The sequence below is a fragment of the Eleginops maclovinus genome, chromosome 6 (genome assembly GCF_036324505.1).
Source record: "Eleginops maclovinus isolate JMC-PN-2008 ecotype Puerto Natales chromosome 6, JC_Emac_rtc_rv5, whole genome shotgun sequence".
NCBI classification, from domain to species: domain Eukaryota; kingdom Metazoa; phylum Chordata; class Actinopteri; order Perciformes; family Eleginopidae; genus Eleginops; species Eleginops maclovinus.
The window spans coordinates 25,535,791-25,560,247 of record NC_086354.1 but is presented as its reverse complement, the minus strand read 5'-3'; the positions used below and the strand labels follow the sequence as shown (position 1 = coordinate 25,560,247).

Below are 24,457 nucleotides of genomic sequence, written 5' to 3'. Positions count from 1 at the left end.
CAGGGGACACTAAAGAGAGACGCACACAGCTGGAGACCAGGGGACACTTAAGAGAGACGCACACAGCTGGAGACCAGGGGACACTAAATACAGACGCACACAGCTGGAGACCAGGGGACAGTAAAGAGAGACGCACACAGCTGGAGACCAGGGGACACTAAAGAGAGACGCACACAACTGGGACCGGAGCGCTGGGGGACGTTCAGGGCCATAAAGCTGTCTCTGTCCCTGTCTCTGTCTCTGTCTCTGTAGTTGTTCTCCTGAAATGTTTTCTGGTCTTATTCTAACAAAGTGATCACATGACTCCTTCTGATGTCACTGCAGATCTGCTGTGAGCTAGCTCGCTAACGTGGCTAACCTTCAGATATCCTGACCAACACTTCCAGTTCTGAGACAGAGACAGACTCCCTCTGAGACAGAGACCAGCTGTATGATCCTGGTCGTTGGTGAATGCTTTCTAAATGCTGCATGTGTTGTGAAGTTGCTGAAGATGTGTTTGCACTGTAATCTTCAGACGTCTGATCATTTATAAGGCAACAAAGAAAAGCAGAAAGGAACCGCGGATTCTCCTGCTTTGACACCATGATGATAATGTGTTCAGTTGCTCACCTGTCTCACACGTTTCATTACCAGAGGACAGGTAGGCCAGATGGTTGTACAGCTTGTCATAGCGTATCCTCACGGCGCTCGTCCTGTGGAACAAGCTGTTTTCCTTCCGGGCGTATGTGATATTGTTGAAACCGGTGGCCAGACACACCGAGCCGTGGTCACCTTCCAGCTTGTAGTAGGACGGCAGGGATACTTCTTCTGAAAAACACGGAGAGGGAGATCGTGAGGAGACAGGAACAAACATCTCCTACGAGGGTCCGGGTTTGGGGGCGATCCTCGAGGGTAGAAAGGGTTTCGATGTGATGAAGAGACAACACAGTGTGATTCAAACACTCTGTGGGGTCTTTGGGTGAGAAATGTATGAATTAATCAACATATTGTTTGTACCTGATTATCAAAGAAACCTACAGAAGATTGCACTGAAGACGCTTTGGTTTATATTTCCTAATAAATCAAACTGATCTATATATTTTTGGAGGGGAGAAACTAAAGGAAATTCTTTGGGTTCAATGAAATATCTGATGATTTGATCTAAATATAAATATTTGATTGACTTTGAAAGCGAAGAAATGCTCATCCTTGATGAGAAGTCTGTTTCCCTCTTACATTAAAACATATATATACATATATATGTATATATATATGTATATATATATACATATATATATATATATGTATACATATATATGTATATATATATATATATATATATATATATATATATATCTATAGATAGATAGATGTGAATATAATATATATAGATGAAGATGTTTTAATGACATTTTTGGATGCATTTAGTTGTGAACAGAGGAGTGGGTGGTACTGATGAACTCAAAACGCTGGAAAAGATTGCATATTACAATCAAGAGTAATAAATCAATCTGACTACGAGTCGACAAATACGAAATCATTTTAGATAGTATTTCATGGACTCTCTACACACCTGTGTTAATTTGCAGTCCAATCCCCGAACCAAAAATCATTTTGCCGTTGTTATTAATCACACCGTGCATGAACGCGCGACAATAACCTGCTGATGCTCACAGGCACACATGCTAACAGGCTAACAGGCTCACATGCTAACAGGCACACAGGCTCACATGCTAACAGGCACACATGCTAACATGCTAACAGGCTCACATGCTAACAGGCTCACATGCTAACAGGCTCACAGGAACACAGGCTCACAGGCTAACAGGCTAACATGCTAACAGGCTCACATGCTAACAGGCTCACAGGAACACAGGCTCACAGGCTAACATGCTAACAGGCTCACAGGAACACAGGCTCACTGGCTAACATGCCAACAGGCTCACAGGAACACAGGCTCACAGGCTAACATGCTAACAGGCTCACAGGAACACAGGCTCACTGGCTAACATGCCAACAGGCTCACATGCTAACAGGCACACATGCTAACAGGCTAACAGCAGACCAGAACTGTTACATGTTCGATACTGGATTGTTTATCGTGTTGCTCGCTTTTGTAATATATTTCTTTATCACTTTTAGTTTTAAGTAACTTTACTTTTGGGATTCTTTGCACATTCACATTCACATTAGCGTTAGCGTTAGTGTTCGGGTCTTTTTTACCAATATTAAAATGAGGGTTTGATGTTCAATCTAGTGCAGATATAAAACACACTCCTTATCAACCCGCTCCTGCTGTGCCAGGTGGAGGCTGCGTTTCAGTCTTTAACCGGTTCATTCTTTCCTCTGTTCTGGTTGGATGTAACCTTTCCCTCACTGGGATCATTTCAGTCCTTTAAATGAAGTAAGTAATGCATGATTTACAGGAAGGTATTCATTATACACAAAGCAGTTTGACTAATAAATACAAGCCGTTTCACTTCCTGATAACTTATCAATGATCAAAAACCTTTCATTTGTTCTTAATCAGCAGAACAATGCCTCAGTACTCATTGAATGACGTCCTGTTCGGATCTTACTTGAATAAGTGATTCGGATATTTCATGTTGAATCTTACTGATGTGTATTTTCAGTTCAGCCCCTGGTCCAAACATTATTCTGCCCGTCCCGTCATTCACACACTGAGACCCTACACTACAAAACCACCATTAATGTGAGAACACACAGAATATCACGTGTTGAACGGGCTATAACTCAGCTTTAGAGGGTTTGTGTCTCAGTGCCTAAAAGATAAAGCTGGTGTCTCATGTTTTATATTTGCATCCAGGATATCTTAACCTGAACTCAAAGATATTGGCGTTGGTTTTAAAAACGACTCGATGAATTCATGAGCTACGTCTTGTCTTCATTACACGTTAAATAGATTTGAAGCAGTTCCCATTTTGAATGCTCAGTGTGGAAAGCTTAAACCAAACTATTTCAGCTGCCTCTGAATAATCCTCTCCCTTCTAATGCTTTTAGTAACCATATCTAAGCTCCTGCAGCTGTGTTCAGTTTGATCAGGTTATGAAGCACTGTGGAGCTAAAGAGACAAAGCTACTGTCCTTCCCATGGATAGAACCAAAATAACAACAATAATAACAACAATAACAACAACAACAACAACAATAATAACGTATATTTAATTCCTACTGGATTCTACGAAGACTTTGGTTCCTCTCCCAAAGATGAGTTTGCGTGCGGCGCCATTCACACTGCGCCTGAGGTCCATTCAGAAACCTCAGAATGTTCTAACTCCATGAAATATTCCCCCATAACCGCATAAAGACAAGAAATACCAACTACAGCGTCATTGTTATTTAGTAATTGGTACGTGTTAAATCAGAACAGGTGAAATGATGGTGCATTTTAGACGTGCACATACTCCCGCACATCCAAATGTTCTGCGTTGATATTACATTTAAATCCAATCTGAATAAATACTGCGTTTATGAAAACTGAAGTAAAAAATGTGAGGTTTTAAACAGAAATGTTAGTGTCTCAAAGAATATAACGTCCAAAAACTTTACACACAATCCTTTCTAACGGCAGTCAACGCTGGGTTTTCATAAGTCCAGTTTTAAATCAGAATAGGTACAACTATTGTTAAACTAGAACATGGGCAAACATTTGACAGGGATACACTTTGAACTGAGCTGACTATGTCACACACGGTATTCCACCTGCAGACGGGACCTGACCTGGACCTGACCTATTGGTTCAAATAACAGTGTGTCAGTGAGATGGATAGTGGATAAACAGACTTACTGGTGTTGACCATCAGTTTTGTGCCAGATCCAAAAAGGATTTTGTCTGCTGCATAATTCACACAGTGTGGCAGTCCAGAGCAAAAACCCCTCCCCACTCAGGGACTCGGTGGTGGGTCTAAATTAGGATCATTAATGAGACCAGAACTCAAATCTGAACTGGGATTTCCCTCACTTTGCTTCACTCTCGGGATTCAAAGTTTGAATTCTTGACTTTGATTTAAGCAACTGGTAAAGTCTTAAAATAGACGGGGTTCGATTTGGATTATTAGGGCTTCAGAATAACACACACCAACTGTCGAAAACAAAAAGTCGTTTTTTTTAGAAGTGATGGAAATGCTTGCTGCTTTATGTTCCTTTACTGCAGAGGTCATGGTCAGATGCTTCATATCTCTTTATTAAACGGTGTAATCAGAGTGTATTGCACAAAAGTTCACACCATCTTACGGGTTTGAATTCTGTTCACATTAAATCTCCTCTATCTTTGTTTCTTCTAGCTATTTCCTCCTGGCAGCGTGTGTTATATCCAAGCAGATTTATATTCATATCTTTTCTGCAGGTTTGTTTTGATCTTGATAAGATTTGGTCGTGGACGAGGAGATGTATTCCTGATCCAAACTGCAGTTTTTGGTAACCAGTCACACAGCTCAGGAAGGGTCAGTAAAACCCTGGAAAGTGCTTGATAAATGTGAAGGTTTTCCTGGCAACACATTACAGGATGTTATATGGCTCTCATGGTACATAAGTGAATGGGTGTGCTCATGTTTGATAGTCAGCTTTAACCAACAGATTGGCAGTTCACTCAGAGGGTTGAGATTAAAGCAGCGTGAAATCAATATTATGAAAAGAATATATTCCTAATTGATCTGGTGCTCCTCGGAAAGACAGGACGCTAATGAACGTATCAAGTGTACATTTAAACCGTTTATTGTTGAGTGTTATTCCACATTGTACGGATATTAATATTAAATAAGCGGCAGCATACATTTATGAGAGATGTTTAAAGAAATGTAATATCTGGGAGTTTAGAAACAGCAGAAAGATTCCATATGGATGAAATGAATCATGTTGCTTCTGTGTTGATGAGGCACGCTTTTAGGAAAGACCTTTTTGAATTGATTTAAATGATGTTTACTCACTGGGTTCAATCATTAGTTTGGTTCCTCTCGCAAAGAGGACCTTCCTGAGTCCAGAGTCAGACACACCGTGCTCGGACCCGGATCAAAAACCAGGTTTTCAGTTTGGAAAGACTCCATGTCATCGCCAACAATAAGGTATGAAACTGTATTTCACTTCATCATTTTCATTCAGAAATGTCTTATTTTACTGGGTGACGACGACGCTTGGACGCTTGGAAACAAGAAAAAGCTTTTGGGTTTTCAACATCACTCGTGATCTGTTGTGGTTGTGCAGCAAAATACAGATTTACAAACCAAGCCTGATATTTACTCTAGGATTAAGGCTTCACAATACCTTATCTGGATTAGGACTGTTGGCGGATAATTAGATTTGCTGCAAAGGAAATCGATAAAGAGTTTAAGCTGCGGTTTGACTTTCCTCTAGGCTGAGCAGACATTACTCGTTGTGGGATTTAGGTTCATTGATACAGCTAAAGGATGATTGTCTACAAATAATCTTAAATGTTATTCAAATATAAGCTGTGAGGGTTATCGGTTTAGTGGAGCAAACAGGACAGAAAATACCTCCTGCACAAGTGTATATACCTGAAACACTTTCACAACAAATCAAGTTTATCCAGAGTGAGCTTTCCTGTAAAGAATGAATCCAATAAGGAGAGGAACTCACTTTGTTCAACACTCACTTTGCTGCCAGAGCTAAAGAGGAGTTTGTCATTTGAAAGCGTCGTCACACAATAACACACACAGCGACATGAACTCTGACTCCCCCACATTTCAGCCTCCTCACACACCTGCGTTAAGGTTGAAATACCTTCCTATTATCCACCAAATAACACTAATTAAACACTACACACTCTGCCTCAGAACCAGGTGGAGACAGATCATCTAAAACATGGTGGACAGACGTGTCGCGACGAGCTGAATGTGGATTATGAATTATGCGTTGAGCTTAATGGAGTTAAACATCTGGATTGGATGTTGCTGGTGATGACAGCTGGAAATACAGAGTCACACTCACAGTAAATAATGAAATACTTCTGAAAGTTAACGTACTAAACTCTTCGTTTGGATCCAGAAGAGAGCAGTAATCAGATTACTGTGGCAACATGGGGATCTTAATATCAGCTGCAGGTCACCGAAGATGTTACACACATGCTTCTCTGTGATGCAGTATACGGTGTTTCTTCTCCTTCACTCATCAGGACCTGCAGTTGAATATTATACCAGCGTTGAACGTCATTATATATAATCCAACTTTCAGTATTTATCCTCTTCTGTAGTCTATCATTGAAGAGAACATATTTCTCACACTGATTGGCTTCCTCTTTTCTAATCTCAGATTGTGTTTATGTCTGAATCTAAGATGTAAACACTCTTCAGCTAGTTGTGATGCTTTCTAGCCCTGCTAACCAAACAGTGGTTTTTCACACCAATGTATGCATTATTGTGTAGCCGATATCTTTTCTTGGGAATAAGAACTATTATAACAGAACTCACTGTCATCCACGATCAGTTTGACGCCCTCTCCAAAACCTATTTTCCAGCTCCCCGTCGTAGTCACACAGTGTTTCCCATCACTACCAAAAACTGGCCAACAGTCGTACTTTCACAGACGATAATCCCCCCTGCACAAGCGTTCAACAAACAGATGAATAGGTTTTATATTTTCACGGTATAGATTCTATACTCACTGGTTTCTACAGTCAGTCTGGTTCCTGCTCCAAAACCTATTTTCCAGCTCCCCGTCACACAGTGTTTCCCATCACTACAAAAAACTGCAGTACCAACAGTGAGGAAGTACTCAGTACTGCAGTAGAAGTACTACACAAGTCCTGGTTTCCAAATGTCTCTTAGGTAGAAGCATAATTAATGAATAATAAGCATTCTCAGAGAAGTGTAGGCTGCTTGAGGTATTACAAGTAAAAGTAGTCAGTATGTTGTTAATCCGAACGGCATGAATAATGTGTTCAACAAACAGATGAATAGGTTTTATACTTTGACGGTCTGTATATTATACTCACTGGTTCCTACAGTCAGTTTGGTTCCTGCTCCAAAAAACATTTTGGAGAGTCCTGCTCCTGAAGTCTCACCGTGCATCTGATCTGTACGGTAACTGCAGGGCTTCATCAGAAAGCTGTTCCTGTTACTGAAGTTAAAATGTGGACAACTGGGTCTTCTTCTTTTGGCAAATTATTTCATTAGTAAATTCTTCTTCCTAGCTGACGTTTTACCATACGTATTAAAAAAGCACTACTGATTTACTTCAGGCATGATACCGCGCGGCATGGCTCTCGGTGAGAGGCTTGATTTTTGAGCAGAACTTTTCAAATTGTAGTCCAAAGTCTCGGCCAAAGACTTTAACCCGTGGATCATCACACCAGCATGTAACGCTTTTGTTTAAAATCAGAAAGGAACACAGATTTATACCGCTGCCATATCTTTATGTTTAGCCTTTTGAAATCAGTCTGAAATGTATTTTGAATATTTGTATTTGAGCTTGTAGTGGAACTGTCAGTACGACATCTCTTTATCCTTTCCGTTACCAGCGTTTCTCCTGGTGAGTAATGTAATAATTGTAACAACTGTCCACAGTTTCATTCATATGTGTACATTTTGCAGAATAACTGGTCCTTTTGAACGCCACGTCTGACTTTGATTGTGTTATTGAATAAATATGATCTGAGCTGCATTACCATCAGTCTGCTGTTCATCGTATAGTTGTACGTGACAGAAACACACACCATTTTAATTTAGGTACATTAGTCACGGCGTTACTCACGGGACTCCACCGTTAGTCGGACTCCTTTCCCAAAAAGCATCGACCACCCCGCATTCACACAGCAATTCTCCTCAGAACAGAAACTGAGTGTTTCCAAACATCTGCACACTTCAGATGTTTGAATGTCTCTGAATAAATCCAGAGACATTTAATATATCATTTATATAAATGATATATTAAATGTCTCTGGATTTATTCAGAAACATTTACAGATTGAAACTTATTCTCATCTTTAGGGTTTTATCAGCTCCTGATGTTTTATGGATCCTAGTTTTTAAATTCAGTTCAGAAAACTACAAGTTCCTCTAAATGTACTCAAGATTAATCTCAGTACTCACTGGTTTCAATGGTTAGTCTGGTTCCTCTGCCAAAGATCAGCTTATTTCCATCATTCCCACAGCCTGAAGCTGCATGACACTAACTGGTCAGCTCTATTTATCCTCTCTGTTTTCTGCTGGAATTATTTCACTTCACATCAATAACATTTTGAGTCCACAAAATAAATGAGATGTTTTTAAAAGAAAGATTAAAAGATGTTCTACTTTTTTCTGGTTTTATCTGAACTTTATCTTTGTTTATTCCACTACTGCTTTGGTTTCTAGATGTTCCAGTAATCAGCGTTTTATTGAATATGCTCCAAATAAATATTACTCAAGATTAATCTCAGTACTCACTGGTTTCAATGGTTAGTCTGGTTCCTCTGCCAAAGTAGAATCTTTGGTTTCCAGTATTCCCACAGCCTGAAGCTCCATGACACTAACTGGTCCCTCTCAGAGGAACATGGACCCCCTTTACAGACTTCTGGTTATTATATAAATGATATATTAAATGTCTCTGGATTTATTCAGAGACATTTACAGATTGAAACTTATTCTCATCTTTAGGGTTTTATCGGCTCCTGATGTTTTATGGATCCTAGTTTTTAAATTCAGTTCAGAAAACTACAAGTTCCTCTAAATGTACTCAAGATTAATATCAGTACTCACTGGTTTCAATGGTTAGTCTGGTTCCTCTGCCAAAGATCAGCTTATATCCAGTATTCCCACAGCCTGAAGCTGCGTGACACTAACTGGTCCCCTTTACAGACTTCTGGTTTTAATAAATAGTATGATTGAAGGTTACTGGATTTATAAAGATCTGTTTTCTTCTCGTTTTCAAATCTTTATGTTTTGTTTAATAAATGGATTTTCATCTTTAGGGTTTTATCAGCTCCTGATGTTTCAGAGAGTTTTCAGGACATAAAACTACAAGTTCCTCTAAATGTATTCAAGATTAATCTCAGTACTCACTGGTTTCAATGGTTAGTCTGGTTCCTCTGCCAAAGATCAGCTTATTTCCATCATTCCCACAGCCTGAAGCTCCATGACACTAACTGGTCAGCTCTATTTATCCTCTCTGTTTTCTGCTGGAATTATTTCACTTCACATCAATAACATTTTGAGTCCACAAAATAAATGAGATGTTTTTAAAAGAAAGATTAAAAGATGTTCTACTTTTTTCTGGTTTTATCTGAACTTTATCTTTGTTTATTCCACTACTGCTTTGGTTTCTAGATGTTCCAGTAATCAGCGTTTTATTGAATATGCTCCAAATAAATATTACTCAAGATTAATCTCAGTACTCACTGGTTTCAATGGTTAGTCTGGTTCCTCTGCCAAAGATCAGCTTAAATCCATCATTCCCACAGCCTGAAGCTCCATGACACTAACTGGTCCCTCTCAGAGGAACATGGACCCCCTTTACAGACTTCTGGTTATTATATAAATGATATATTGAATGTCTCTGGATTTATTCAGAAACATTTACAGATTGAAACTTATTCTCATCTTTAGGGTTTTATCGGCTCCTGATGTTTTATGGATACTAGTTTTTAAATTCAGTTCAGAAAACTACAAGTTCCTCTAAATGTACTCAAGATTAATCTCAGTACTCACTGGTTTCAATGGTTAGTCTGGTTCCTCTGCCAAAGATGATCTTATTTACACTTCCAGTATTCCCACAGCCTGAAGCTCCATGACACTAACTGGTCCCTCTCAGAGGAACAGATTTAACTTGAGAGACTTTTGGTTGAATCATATTTTTAAAATAATTAGACCTTGCTTTAAAAACACTAACATTCATTGTTATTGTTGTTGTTGTTGTTGTTGTTGTTGTTGTTGTTGTTGTTTGCTGCTATCTGAGTGAAAAGCAGCTAAAGTAGATGTTTGAGATTCCTCTATGTACATATCGAGATGTTATATTCAATATATATTCCTACTCACTGGTTTCAATGGTTACTCTGGTTCCACCTCCAAAGATCACCCTAAACTGGTTTCCAGTATTCCCACAGCCTGAAGCCCCATGACAGAAACTACGTCACATCCATGGCTTCAGTTTGAACCCTGGGGTGAATGGGAGCTCTGTCTGCCTCTCAAATATCTGAAGCGCAGCCGAGCCGTTCTGCTTCAGTTTGAGGAGCAGGTACAGCTGAAGTCTTTCCTCTACTCGATGTTTTCAAACACTTATAATTATCATATGTAGCTGACTTACTGGTTCCAATGGTTAGTCTGGGTGCTCTCCCAAACAACATCCTATCCACTAATAATAATGCATGTGATTTGTAGCGCAGCTTCATAGCGGAAAGCATCCCAACGTGTTTCACACACAAATAATACATTCAGCTTCAGAGCTTTGTCAGCAGAGAAAAGTCCGCCCGTCGGTCCTTTGAGTTTGGTACTGGTTATGATGTGTGTAATAAAGGCGTCTTTAAACCTGAGGATAACTGCGGCGTTAAGCATTCATCCGTTTGTGAATTCTTGGCATTTAGAGACAAGCTCTGAAAAATCAACTGCTTTTTGACTTTTCTTTCACTGATTTTGCGAAAACCAAAGTCCAGAAAAAAGGTCATTTTAAAGGCGTTCTGGCGGCAGTGGTGAAGACGCTTTATATAAATGATATGCATCGCAGTACTCACTGGGTTCAATGGTTAAACTGGTTCCTCTCCCAAAGATGAGTTTAGTTAACCCTCCAGTATTCACACAGTCTGAAGCTCCAGAACACTAACTCATCACACTCAACGCAGATATTTTCAGCTCCAGTTATAAACGCTTTTTCCTGAAACTCCATCAGAAACTCAACGCATGTTCAAACACTGATCTAACTCAGTGGTGGGGTTATTCAAACACTGATCTAACTCAGTGGTGGGGTTATTCAAACACTGATCTAACTCAGTGGTGGGGTTATTCAAACACTGATCTAACTCAGTGGTGGGGTTATTCAAACACTGATCTAACTCAGTGGTGGGGTTATTCAAACACTGATCTAACTCAGTGGTGGGGTTATTCAAACACTGATCTAACTCAGTGGTGGGGTTGTTCAAACACTGATCTAACTCAGTGGTGGGGTTATTCAAACACTGATCTAACTCAGTGGTGGGGTTGTTCAAACACTGATCTAACTCAGTGGTGGGGTTATTCAAACACTGATCTAACTCAGTGGTGGGGTTATTCAAACACTGATCTAACTCAGTGGTGGGGTTGTTCAAACACTGATCTAACTCAGTGGTGGGGTTATTACCATACGCTGTCCTTTATTTAGTCTGATCTTTCCCCCTTTGATCAGCAGCGTTCCTGTTAATGAAGGATTTCATTTGGATCTGTTTGGTATTTATTAGGAGTAGTGATGAAAGCCTCTCTAAATCTTTGGATATCTGCAGCATGATTTAGAAAATCCAATATCTTTGTTTATGTGAACTTTAGACATTTAGTGCTTTACTGACTTTAACCTTCTACTGATTTTAGGAGAGTCCATCACGCTCAGCTCATTCAAACCTGTATCATCTTTTCTCTTCTGGTTTTGTTCGAGTCAAGTTTGGCTTTAAAAATGCTTAATTTCTCTGTATATTTAATATGTGTATCAGTACTTACTGGTTTCAATGGTTAGTCTGGTGCCTCTTCCAAAGAGGAGTTTATTATATCCAGCTCCAGTATTCACACAGCCTGAAGCTCCATCACACTAACCGATCACACTCAATACGAGATATTTAGCTCCCTTCATAAACGCTCACATTCAGAGCTCTTTACACTCCTTCATTGTGATTCATATCATAGAGGTAAATAGGGTAACTCTTAAACTGAGGCACTATCCAAAGAAAGGCAGAGTTGTATGAGATCTGATCGTCGTCAGATTATCAGAACCCCTTTGTTCAGGTCTGGTTTGTGGAGTCAGGTTTTCCCAGCTTCGGTTGGATCATGTTTAATATCTATATCAGTGTTTAACCTTTCCCCAGATGTAGTCACAAATATAGGTTTAAGATAAATCACATTTGGATTCTAGGAGAGAAACTGACACGTCTTCCTCTGAACCTCGCTTTGTATTGATCATTCATAAACGCTCCTTTAAACGGATCCCTTTCAGACCGCTTTATCTGAAAGGCGTGGGGTCAGTTTGTGAAATCTGGACTCAGAGACAGAAACCTTTAAATCATCAACTTATTGATTCCATCAAAACAAACTCACATCGCTCTGCAGCTCTGAGGGGTTTCTCTCCAGTCATAAAACAGGTTGCTGTTTTCATTAAAGACGCTTTGTATAATTTCAATCCATCTCAGTACTCACTGGTTTCAATGGTTAGTCTGGTTCCTCTGCCAAAGATCAGTTTACGTCCACCTCCACTATTCCCACAGCCTGAAGCTGCGTGACACTAACTGGTCCCCTTTACAGACTTCTGGTTTTAATAAATAGTATGATTGAAGGTTACTGGATTTATAAAGATCTGTTTTCTTCTCGTTTTCAAATCTTTATGTTTTGTTTAATAAATGGATTTTCATCTTTAGGGTTTTATCAGCTCCTGATGTTTCAGAGAGTTTTCAGTTCATAAAACTACAAGTTATTTTATAATGTACTCAAGATTAATCTCAGTACTCACTGGTTTCAATGGTTAGTCTGGTTCCTCTGCCAAAGATCAGTTTACGTCCACCTCCATCATTCCCACAGCCTGAAGCTCCATGACACTAACTGGTCCCTCTCAGAGGAACATGGACCCCCTTTACAGACTTCTGGTTGTTATATAAATGACATTTCACATTTTAAGGTTCTGATATTTATTCTTTATTCATGTTTTTTATTTTGACTGTTTTATTATTTCCTGATGTTTTTTAGATTCTGAACCAGATTTCTACACCTTATTCAATATTTTCAAATACCCTTTTTATATATTTGTAAAACATTTAGATTCCATCAGTACTCTTTTTGAAGTTGCAGTAAAACAAGTTATCTATCTCAGTACTCACTGGTTTCAATGGTTAGTCTGGTTCCTCTGCCAAAGATCAGCTTATTTACTCCATCATTCCCACAGCCTGAAGCTCCATGACACTAACTGGTCCCTCTCAGAAACACGGACTTCAGATTTCAGCTGGAATGATTTGAACCTTTTACAAAATGAGCCGTTCTTTTATGAACCGAGCCTCATTCAGACTTCTCTCTTTACTGTTTATTATCCTGATTATTTTATCTGCGTTTGACTCATTTCCAGCGGATGGAGACCCTCTCTCATATTTAAGAGAAAGACATTTCCTGAGTTTCCAAAACTCAAATCAGAACTAGAGCTCATAGTTTGAAACTTTACCAAAGCAGGAAATTATTCCAAATCAAAACCTGCTGTGTTGATTGTGTTTCTGCAGCAGCTGTTTTACGGTCTGACAGTAAACACTTCATTCATCATCTGCTCTTCTGGTTGTGTATTAAAGTAAACACTGCGTACAAATAATACGAGCTCCATATATCTGTCAGTACTCACTGGTTTCAATGGTTAGTCTGGTTCCTCTGCCAAAGATCAGCTTGTTATATCCTCCAGTATTCCCACAGCCTGAAGCTCCATGACACTAACTGGAGCTAGCTTTGGAGACTTCTGATTATGAACAAACGTTCCGTATTCATCCATTTGGTTTTAACGGTCATATCTTAACAATCTTTTCGCTCGTTTTCAAATCTTCGTTTTGATGTTTCAAACTTTCTCTGAACCTGGAACATCGTGAACTGCGTTTCTGTTTTACTGACATTAACGACTTTATCCATCTGCTCTTCTGGTTGTGTATTAAAGTAAACACGGGGTATACATAATATGTGGTGTATGCATCTATCAGTACTCACTGGTTTCAATGGTTAGTCTGGTTCCTCTCCCAAAGAACAGCTTGTATTGGTTGGCTCCAGCATTCACACAGCCTGAAGCTCCATGACACTAACTCTCAGGGAGCTAAGCTGTGATCGAGGGTTCTGAGATACATCCACACGATGACTCCTCAGATTTAATTACGATCCTCAAGCCGTCCTTTATCTCTGTTTCAGATTCTGGGAGTTATGATTTCAAAGAAGCTTCTAGACTGTGAAAACAATTACCATTTAGAAATAAAGACGAGTGGAAAGAGCGGAAATAAAACAGGTGAAGATAAAGATATTCCAAAGTTATGTGATTAATAATTACGAGCCGTTGGTCAGAAGACTAATCCCAGAGAAAAGTAGCAGCTGTTTATTCTGATGTTTTCAGAGGACTTTACGAACTGGTGTTTGTTATAAAGGAAATCTAATGGAGTTCATTTTGAACCTTTTATCCTTTCTTTTTATTGTAATTGATTTCCTGATGTTTGTTTTCAAGCTAACGATAAAGACGCCGTATTTCATCACATTTATGTTGCCTGTCAGTACTCACTGGTTTCAATGGTTAGTCTGGTTCCTCTGCCAAAGACGATTTTACGTCCACCTGCATCATTCACACAGCCTGAAGCTGCATGACACTAACTGGTCCCTCTCAGAGGAACATGGACCCCCTTTACAGACTTCTGGTTGTTATATAAATGAAATGTCTCTGGATTTATTCAGAAAGATCTAGAGATTCTTTCTGCTCACTCAAACGGTTTCAAATCTTCAAGTTTTATTTGATACGTAAATGGATTTTCATCTTTAGGGTTTTATCGGCTCCTGATGTTTCAGAGATAGTTCTCCAACCGAAGTTCAGAAAACTACAAGTTCCTCTAAATGTACTCAAGATTAATCTCAGTACTCACTGGTTTCAATGGTTAGTCTGGTTCCTCTGCCAAAGATCAGCTTATAATTTCCATCATTCACACAGCCTGCAGCTCCATAGCACAAACAGAACCAGACTCCACGTCTGTCCAGTTAAACCGGTCTTCATTTCTCCTCAAAACTATGAATATGTTTTGTATAGAAAATGTCAAATGTGATCGAACTTTGTGGGTTTTTCAGATTCCGCTCCAGAAAACTACACATTTTAAATCATTTAAAAAACTGGTTTCATAAATTTCAGTTTGTGTTTGAATTTTGTATGATTCATATTTATAATGTATGTCAGTACTCACTGGTTTCAATGGTTAGTCTGGTTCCTCTGCCAAAGGTGAGTTTAAATCCACTATTCCCACAGCCTGAAGCTGCATGACACTAACTGGTCCCACTCAGAGGAACATGGACCCCCTTTACAGACTTCTGGTTATTATATAAATGAAATGTCTCTGGATTTATTCAGAAAGATCTAGAGATTCTTTCTGCTCACTCAAACGGTTTCAAATCTTCAAGTTTTATTTGATACGTAAATGGATTTTCATCTTTAGGGTTTTATCGGCTCCTGATGTTTCAGAGATAGTTCTCCAACCGAAGTTCAGAAAACTACAAGTTCCTCTAAATGTACTCAAGATTAATGTCAGTACTCACTGGTTTCAATGGTTAGTCTGGTTCCTCTGCCAAAGATGATCTTATTTCCATCATTCCCACAGCCTGAAGCTCCATGACACTAACTGGTCCCTCTCACAGGAACACGGACCCCCTTTAATAACTAAGTGAATGTGCTTTATGGCTTCCTGATGGTTTATTGTTACTGGTTTTAAAGAACAGAAACGTTTATTTTAATCCTGCTTTTATTTATTTGTGTCTGAGTGAATGTCTCTCCATTCAATAAGAGGTTATTAAATGTAAAGGTTCATTGAAATGTTTAAATATTAGCATCAATTTTGTATTTTCACAATTTCTGTTCATAACCACTGATTTAAATCTGAGATCTCCATCTTTCATTAGGCGCTGACTACATTTCAGACCTGCAGTCAGAGGCACCTTTATTTGAAGAACCTGTAGTTTCAAATATATGTATACGAGTACTCACTGGTTTCAATGGTTAGTCTGGTTCCTCTGCCAAAGGTGATCTTATATCCACCTCCAGTATTCCCACAGCCTGAAGCTCCATGACACTAACTGGTCCCTCTCAGAGGAACATGGACCCCCTTTACAGACTTCTGGTTATTATATAAATGATATATTGAATGTCTCTGGATTTATTCAGAAACATTTACAGATTGAAACTTATTCTCATCTTTAGGGTTTTATCGGCTCCTGATGTTTTATGGATCCTAGTTTTTAAATTCAGTTCAGAAAACTACAAGTTCCTCTAAATGTACTCAAGATTAATCTCAGTACTCACTGGTTTCAATGGTTAGTCTGGTTCCTCTGCCAAAGATCAGCTTATTTCCATCATTCCCACAGCCTGAAGCTCCATGACACTAACTGGTCTGCTCTATTTATCCTCTCTGTTTTCTGCTGGAATTATTTCACTTCACATCAATAACATTTTGAGTCCACAAAATAAATGAGATGTTTTTAAAAGAAAGATTAAAAGATGTTCTACTTTTTTCTGGTTTTATCTGAACTTTATCTTTGTTTATTCCACTACTGCTTTGGTTTCTAGATGTTCCAGTAATCAGCGTTTTATTGAATATGCTCCAAATAAATATTACTCAAGATTAATGTCAGTACTCACTGGTTTCAATGGTTAGTCTGGTTCCTCTGCCAAAGATCATCTTACTTCCAGTATTCCCACAGCCTGAAGCTCCGTGACACTAACTGGTCCCTCTCAGAGGAACATGGACCCCCTTTACAGACTTCTGGTTGTTATATAAATGACATTTCACATTTTAAGGTTCTGATATTTATTCTTTATTCATGTTTTTTATTTTGACTGTTTTATTATTTCCTGATGTTTTTTAGATTCTGAACCAGATTTCTACACCTTATTCAATATTTTCAAATACCCTTTTTATATATTTGTAAAACATTTAGATTCCATCAGTACTCTTTTTGAAGTTGCAGTAAAACAAGTTATCTATCTCAGTACTCACTGGTTTCAATGGTTAGTCTGGTTCCTCTGCCAAAGATCAGCTTATATCCAGCTATTCCCACAGCCTGAAGCTCCATGACACTAACTGGTCCCTCTCAGAGGAACATGGACCCCCTTTACAGACTTCTGGTTATTATATAAATGATATATTGAATGTCTCTGGATTTATTCAGAAACATTTAATATGTTCCTGACTTTTTAGAGATACTTGTTTGAAGTCGCAGTTCAGAAAACTACAAGTTATTTTATAATGTATTCAAGATTAATCTCAGTACTCACTGGTTTCAATGGTTAGTCTGGTTCCTCTGCCAAAGATCAGTTTAGCATTACTTCCATAATTCCCACAGCCTGAAGCTCCATGACACTAACTGGTCCCACAGGAACAGATTGAACTTTACAGACTCCTGGTTATTAACATAATTACATATGAACAGTTTCCGGATGAATTGATGTAACTTAACGACCGGCACGTCTCTCTGCTCAGAAAGCGTCTCAAACCTTCAGGAAATCCTTGTTTGATCACAATAAACATCAGTTTTGATAATTGTGTTTCTGTTGCAGCTGTTCTGGCATTAATGACTCTATCCTCTACACTTCTGGTTGTGTCTGTATCATATTTAAAGAAAATTGGTATAGTTTTCAGTACTCACTGGTTTCAATGGTTAGTCTGGTTCCTCTGCCAAAGATGAGTTTGGAATTGGCTACGTTCACACAGCCTGAAGCTCCATGACACTAACTGGTCCCCTTTACAGACTTCTGGTTTTAATAAATAGTATGATTGAAGGTTACTGGATTTATAAAGATCTGTTTTCTTCTCGTTTTCAAATCTTTATGTTTTGTTTAATAAATGGATTTTCATCTTTAGGGTTTTATCAGCTCCTGATGTTTCAGAGAGTTTTCAGTTCATAAAACTACAAGTTATTTTATAATGTACTCAAGATTAATATCAGTACTCACTGGTTTCAATGGTTAGTCTGGTTCCTCTGCCAAAGATCAGCTTATATCCATCATTCCCACAGCCTGAAGCTCCATGACACTAACTGGTCAGCTCTATTTATCCTCTCTGTTTTCTGCTGGAATTATTTCACTTCACATCAATAACATTTTGAGTCCACAAAATAAATGAGATGTTTTTAAAAGAAAGATTAAAAGATGTTCTACTTTTTTCTGGTTTTATCTGAACTTTATCTTTGGTTATTCCACTACTGCTTTGGTTTCTAGATGTTCCAGTAATCAGCGTTTTATTGAATATGCTCCAAATAAATATTACTCAAGATTAATCTCAGTACTCACTGGTTTCAATGGTTAGTCTGGTTCCTCTGCCAAAGATCAGTTTACGTCCACTTCCAGTATTCCCACAGCCTGAAGCTCCATGACACTAACTGGTCCCTCTCAGAGGAACATGGACCCCCTTTACAGACTTCTGGTTATTATATAAATGATATATTGAATGTCTCTGGATTTATTCAGAAACATTTACAGATTGAAACTTATTCTCATCTTTAGGGTTTTATCGGCTCCTGATGTTTTATGGATCCTAGTTTTTAAATTCAGTTCAGAAAACTACAAGTTCCTCTAAATGTACTCAAGATTAATCTCAGTACTCACTGGTTTCAATGGTTAGTCTGGTTCCTCTGCCAAAGATCAGTTTAGCATAACCTCCAGTATTCCCACAGCCTGCAGCTCCATGACACTAACTGGTCCCTCTCAGAAACACGGACTTCAGATTTCAGCTGGAATGATTTGAACCTTTTACAAAATGAGCCGTTCTTTTATGAACCGAGCCTCATTCAGACTTCTCTCTTTACTGTTTATTATCCTGATTATTTTATCTGCGTTTGACTCATTTCCAGCGGATGGAGACCCTCTCTCATATTTAAGAGAAAGACATTTCCTGAGTTTCCAAAACTCAAATCAGAGCTAGAGCTCATAGTTTGAAACTTTACCAAAGCAGGAAATTATTCCAAATCAAAACCTGCTGTGTTGATTGTGTTTCTGCAGCAGCTGTTTTAACGGTCTGACAGTAAACACTTCATTCATCATCTGCTCTTCTGGTTGTGTATTAAAGTAAACACTGCGTACAAATAATACGAGCTCCATATATCTGTCAGTACTCACTGGTTTCAATGGTTAGTCTGGTTCCTCTGCCAAAGATCAGCTTGTTATTTCCTCCAGTATTCCCACAGCCTGAAGCTCCATGACACTAACTCTCAGGGAGCTAAGCTGTGATCGAGGGTTCTGAGATACATCCACACGATGACTCCTCAGATTTAATTACGATCCTCAAGCCGTCCTTTATCTCTGTTTCAGATTCTGGGAGTTATGATTTCAAAGAAGCTTCTAGACTGTGAAAACAATTACCATTTAGAAATAAAGACGAGTGGAAAGAGCGGAAATAAAACAGGTGAAGATAAAGATATTCCAAAGTTATGTGATTAATAATTACGAGCCGTTGGTCAGAAGACTAATCCCAGAGAAAAGTAGCAGCTGTTTATTCTGATGTTTTCAGAGGACTTTACGAACTGGTGTTTGTTATAAAGGAAATCTAATGGAGTTCATTTTGAACCTTTTATCCTTTCTTTTTATTGTAATTGATTTCCTGATGTTTGTTTTCAAGCTAACGATAAAGACGCCGTATTTCATCACATTTATGTTGCCTGTCAGTACTCACTGGTTTCAATGGTTAGTCTGGTTCCTCTGCCAAAGACGATTTTACGTCCACCTGCATCATTCCCACAGCCTGCAGCTCCATGACACTAACTGGTCCCTCTCAGAGGAACATGGACCCCCTTTACAGACTTCTGGTTATTATATAAATGATATATTGAATGTCTCTGGATTTATTCAGAAACATTTAATATGTTCCGGACTTTTTAGAGATACTTGTTTGAAGTCGCAGTTCAGAAAACTACAAGTTATTTTATAATGTATTCAAGATTAATCTCAGTACTCACTGGTTTCAATGGTTAGTCTGGTTCCTCTCCCAAAGATCAGTTTAGCATTACCTCCATAATTCCCACAGCCTGAAGCTCCATGACACTAACTGGTCCCACAGGAACAGATTGAACTTTACAGACTCCTGGTTATTAACATAATTACATATGAACAGTTTCCGGATGAATTGGTGTAACTTAACGACCGGCACGTCTCTCTGCTCAGAAGCGTCTCAAACCTTCAGGAAATCCTTGTTTGATCACAATAAACATCAGTTTTGATAATTGTGTTTCTGTTGCAGCTGTTCTGGCATTAATGACTCTATCCTCTACACTCCTGGTTGTGTCTGTATCATATTTAAAGAAAATTGGTATAGTTTTCAGTACTCACTGGTTTCAATGGTTAGTCTGGTTCCTCTGCCAAAGATGAGTTTGGAATTGGCTACGTTCACACAGCCTGAAGCTCCGTGACACTAACTGGTCCCTCTCAGAGGAACATGGACCCCCTTTACAGACTTCTGGTTATTATATAAATGATATATTGAATGTCTCTGGATTTATTCAGAAACATTTACAGATTGAAACTTATTCTCATCTTTAGGGTTTTATCGGCTCCTGATGTTTTATGGATCCTAGTTTTTAAATTCAGTTCAGAAAACTACAAGTTCCTCTAAATGTACTCAAGATTAATCTCAGTACTCACTGGTTTCAATGGTTAGTCTGGTTCCTCTGCCAAAGGTGATCTTACTTCCACTATTCCCACAGCCTGAAGCTGCGTGACACTAACTGGTCCCTCTCAGAGGAACATGGACCCCCTTTACAGACTTCTGGTTGTTATATAAATGAAATGTCTCTGGATTTATTCAGAAAGATCTAGAGATTCTTTCTGCTCACTCAAACGGTTTCAAATCTTCAAGTTTTATTTGATACGTAAATGGATTTTCATCTTTAGGGTTTTATCGGCTCCTGATGTTTCAGAGATAGTTCTCCAACCGAAGTTCAGAAAACTACAAGTTCCTCTAAATGTACTCAAGATTAATCTCAGTACTCACTGGTTTCAATGGTTAGTCTGGTTCCTCTGCCAAAGATCAGCTTATATCCTGCTCCATTCACACAGCCTGCAGCTCCATAGCACAATCTGAACCAGACTCCACGTCTGTCCAGTTAAACCGGTCTTCATTTCTCCTCAAAACTATGAATATGTTTTGTATAGAAAATGTCAAATGTGATCGAACTTTGTGGGTTTTTCAGATTCCGCTCCAGAAAACTACACATTTTAAATCATTTAAAAAACTGGTTTCATAAATTTCAGTTTGTGTTTGAATTTTGTATGATTCATATTTATAATGTATGTCAGTACTCACTGGTTTCAATGGTTAGTCTGGTTCCTCTGCCAAAGGTGAGTTTAAATCCACTATTCCCACAGCCTGAAGCTCCATGACACTAACTGGTCCCTCTCAGAGGAACATGGACCCCCTTTACAGACTTCTGGTTATTATATAAATGATATATTGAATGTCTCTGGATTTATTCAGAAACATTTACAGATTGAAACTTATTCTCATCTTTAGGGTTTTATCGGCTCCTGATGTTTTATGGATCCTAGTTTTTAAATTCAGTTCAGAAAACTACAAGTTCCTCTAAATGTACTCAAGATTAATCTCAGTACTCACTGGTTTCAATGGTTAGTCTGGTTCCTCTGCCAAAGGTGATCTTATTTCCATCATTCCCACAGCCTGCAGCTCCATGACACTAACTGGTCCCTCTCAGAAACACGGACTTCAGATTTCAGCTGGAATGATTTGATCCTTTTACAAAATGAGCCGTTCTTTTATGAACCGAGCCTCATTCAGACTTCTCTCTTTACTGTTTATTATCCTGATTATTTTATCTGCGTTTGACTCATTTCCAGCGGATGGAGACCCTCTCTCATATTTAAGAGAAAGACATTTCCTGAGTTTCCAAAACTCAAATCAGAACTAGAGCTCATAGTTTGAAACTTTACCAAAGCAGGAAATTATTCCAAATCCAAACCTGCTGTGTTGATTGTGTTTCTGCAGCAGCTGTTTTACGGTCTGACAGTAAACACTTCATTCATCATCTGCTCTTCTGGTTGTGTATTAAAGTAAACACTGCATACAAATAATACGAGCTCCATATATCTGTCAGTACTCACTGGTTTCAATGGTTAGTCTGGTTCCTCTGCCAAAGGTGATCTTAGATGCTCCACTATTCACACAGCCTGAAGCTGCATGACACTAACTGGTCCCACTCAGAGGAACATGGACCCCCTTTACAGACTTCTGGTTATTATATAAATGAAATGTCTCTGGATTTATTCAGAAAGATCTAGAGATTCTTTCTGCTCACTCAAACGGTTTCAAATCTTCAAGTTTTATTTGATACGTAAATGGATTTTCATCTTTAGGGTTTTATCGGCTCCTGATGTTTCAGAGATAGTTCTCCAACCGAAGTTCAGAAAACTACAAGTTCCTCTAAATGTACTCAAGATTAATCTCAGTACTCACTGGTTTCAATGGTTAGTCTGGTTCCTCTGCCAAAGATCAGCTTAGATCCACTTCCACTATTCCCACAGCCTGCAGCTGCGTGACACTAACTGGTCCCCTTTACAGACTTCTGGTTTTAATAAATAGTATGATTGAAGGTTACTGGATTTATAAAGATCTGTTTTCTTCTCGTTTTCAAATCTTTATGTTTTGTTTAATAAATGGATTTTCATCTTTAGGGTTTTATCAGCTCCTGATGTTTCAGAGAGTTTTCAGTTCATAAAACTACAAGTTATTTTATAAATGTACTCAAGATTAATCTCAGTACTCACTGGTTTCAATGGTTAGTCTGGTTCCTCTGCCAAAGGTGATCTTATATCCACCTCCATCATTCCCACAGCCTGAAGCTGCATGACACTAACTGGTCCCTCTCAGAGGAACATGGACCCCCTTTACAGACTTCTGGTTATTATATAAATGACATTTCACATTTTAAGGTTCTGATATTTATTCTTTATTCATGTTTTTTATTTTGACTGTTTTATTATTTCCTGATGTTTTTTAGATTCTGAACCAGATTTCTACACCTTATTCAATATTTTCAAATACCCTTTTTATATATTTGTAAAACATTTAGATTCCATCAGTACTCTTTTTGAAGTTGCAGTAAAACAAGTTATCTATCTCAGTACTCACTGGTTTCAATGGTTAGTCTGGTTCCTCTGCCAAAGATCAGTTTAGCATAACCTCCAGTATTCCCACAGCCTGCAGCTCCATGACACTAACTGGTCCCTCTCAGAAACACGGACTTCAGATTTCAGCTGGAATGATTTGAACCTTTTACAAAATGAGCCGTTCTTTTATGAACCGAGCCTCATTCAGACTTCTCTCTTTACTGTTTATTATCCTGATTATTTTATCTGCGTTTGACTCATTTCCAGCGGATGGAGACCCTCTCTCATATTTAAGAGAAAGACATTTCCTGAGTTTCCAAAACTCAAATCAGAACTAGAGCTCATAGTTTGAAACTTTACCAAAGCAGGAAATTATTCCAAATCAAAACCTGCTGTGTTGATTGTGTTTCTGCAGCAGCTGTTTTACGGTCTGACAGTAAACACTTCATTCATCATCTGCTCTTCTGGTTGTGTATTAAAGTAAACACTGCGTACAAATAATACGAGCTCCATATATCTGTCAGTACTCACTGGTTTCAATGGTTAGTCTGGTTCCTCTGCCAAAGATCAGCTTGTTATTTCCTCCAGTATTCCCACAGCCTGAAGCTCCATGACACTAACTCTCAGGGAGCTAAGCTGTGATCGAGGGTTCTGAGATACATCCACACGATGACTCCTCAGATTTAATTACGATCCTCAAGCCGTCCTTTATCTCTGTTTCAGATTCTGGGAGTTATGATTTCAAAGAAGCTTCTAGACTGTGAAAACAATTACCATTTAGAAATAAAGACGAGTGGAAAGAGCGGAAATAAAACAGGTGAAGATAAAGATATTCCAAAGTTATGTGATTAATAATTACGAGCCGTTGGTCAGAAGACTAATCCCAGAGAAAAGTAACAGCTGTTTATTCTGATGTTTTCAGAGGACTTTACGAACTGGTGTTTGTTATAAAGGAAATCTAATGGAGTTCATTTTGAACCTTTTATCCTTTCTTTTTATTGTAATTGATTTCCTGATGTTTGTTTTCAAGCTAACGATAAAGACGCCGTATTTCATCACATTTATGTTGCCTGTCAGTACTCACTGGTTTCAATGGTTAGTCTGGTTCCTCTGCCAAAGATCAGTTTACGTCCACCTGCATCATTCACACAGCCTGCAGCTCCATGACACTAACTGGTCCCACTCAGAGGAACATGGACCCCCTTTACAGACTTCTGGTTGTTATATAAATGATATATTGAATGTCTCTGGATTTATTCAGAAACATTTAATATGTTCCTGACTTTTTAGAGATACTTGTTTGAAGTCGCAGTTCATAAAACTACAAGTTATTTTATAATGTATTCAAGATTAATCTCAGTACTCACTGGTTTCAATGGTTAGTCTGGTTCCTCTGCCAAAGATCAGTTTAGTATTGCCTCCATAATTCACACAGCCTGAAGCTCCATGACACTAACTGGTCCCACAGGAACAGATTGAACTTTACA

The 24,457-nt window shown here is 38.6% G+C and overlaps 1 gene segment (V, D, J or C); it reads right to left on the bottom strand.

Annotated features, from left to right (window-relative positions):
- LOC134865845 (M1-specific T cell receptor alpha chain-like) overlaps positions 1-24,457 on the bottom strand; it is a 30,817-nt gene that overhangs the window by 2,259 nt on the left and 4,101 nt on the right. Inside the window, 1 exon segment of the C gene segment in view lies at positions 610-807. Coding sequence covers positions 610-807 — 198 coding nt within the window.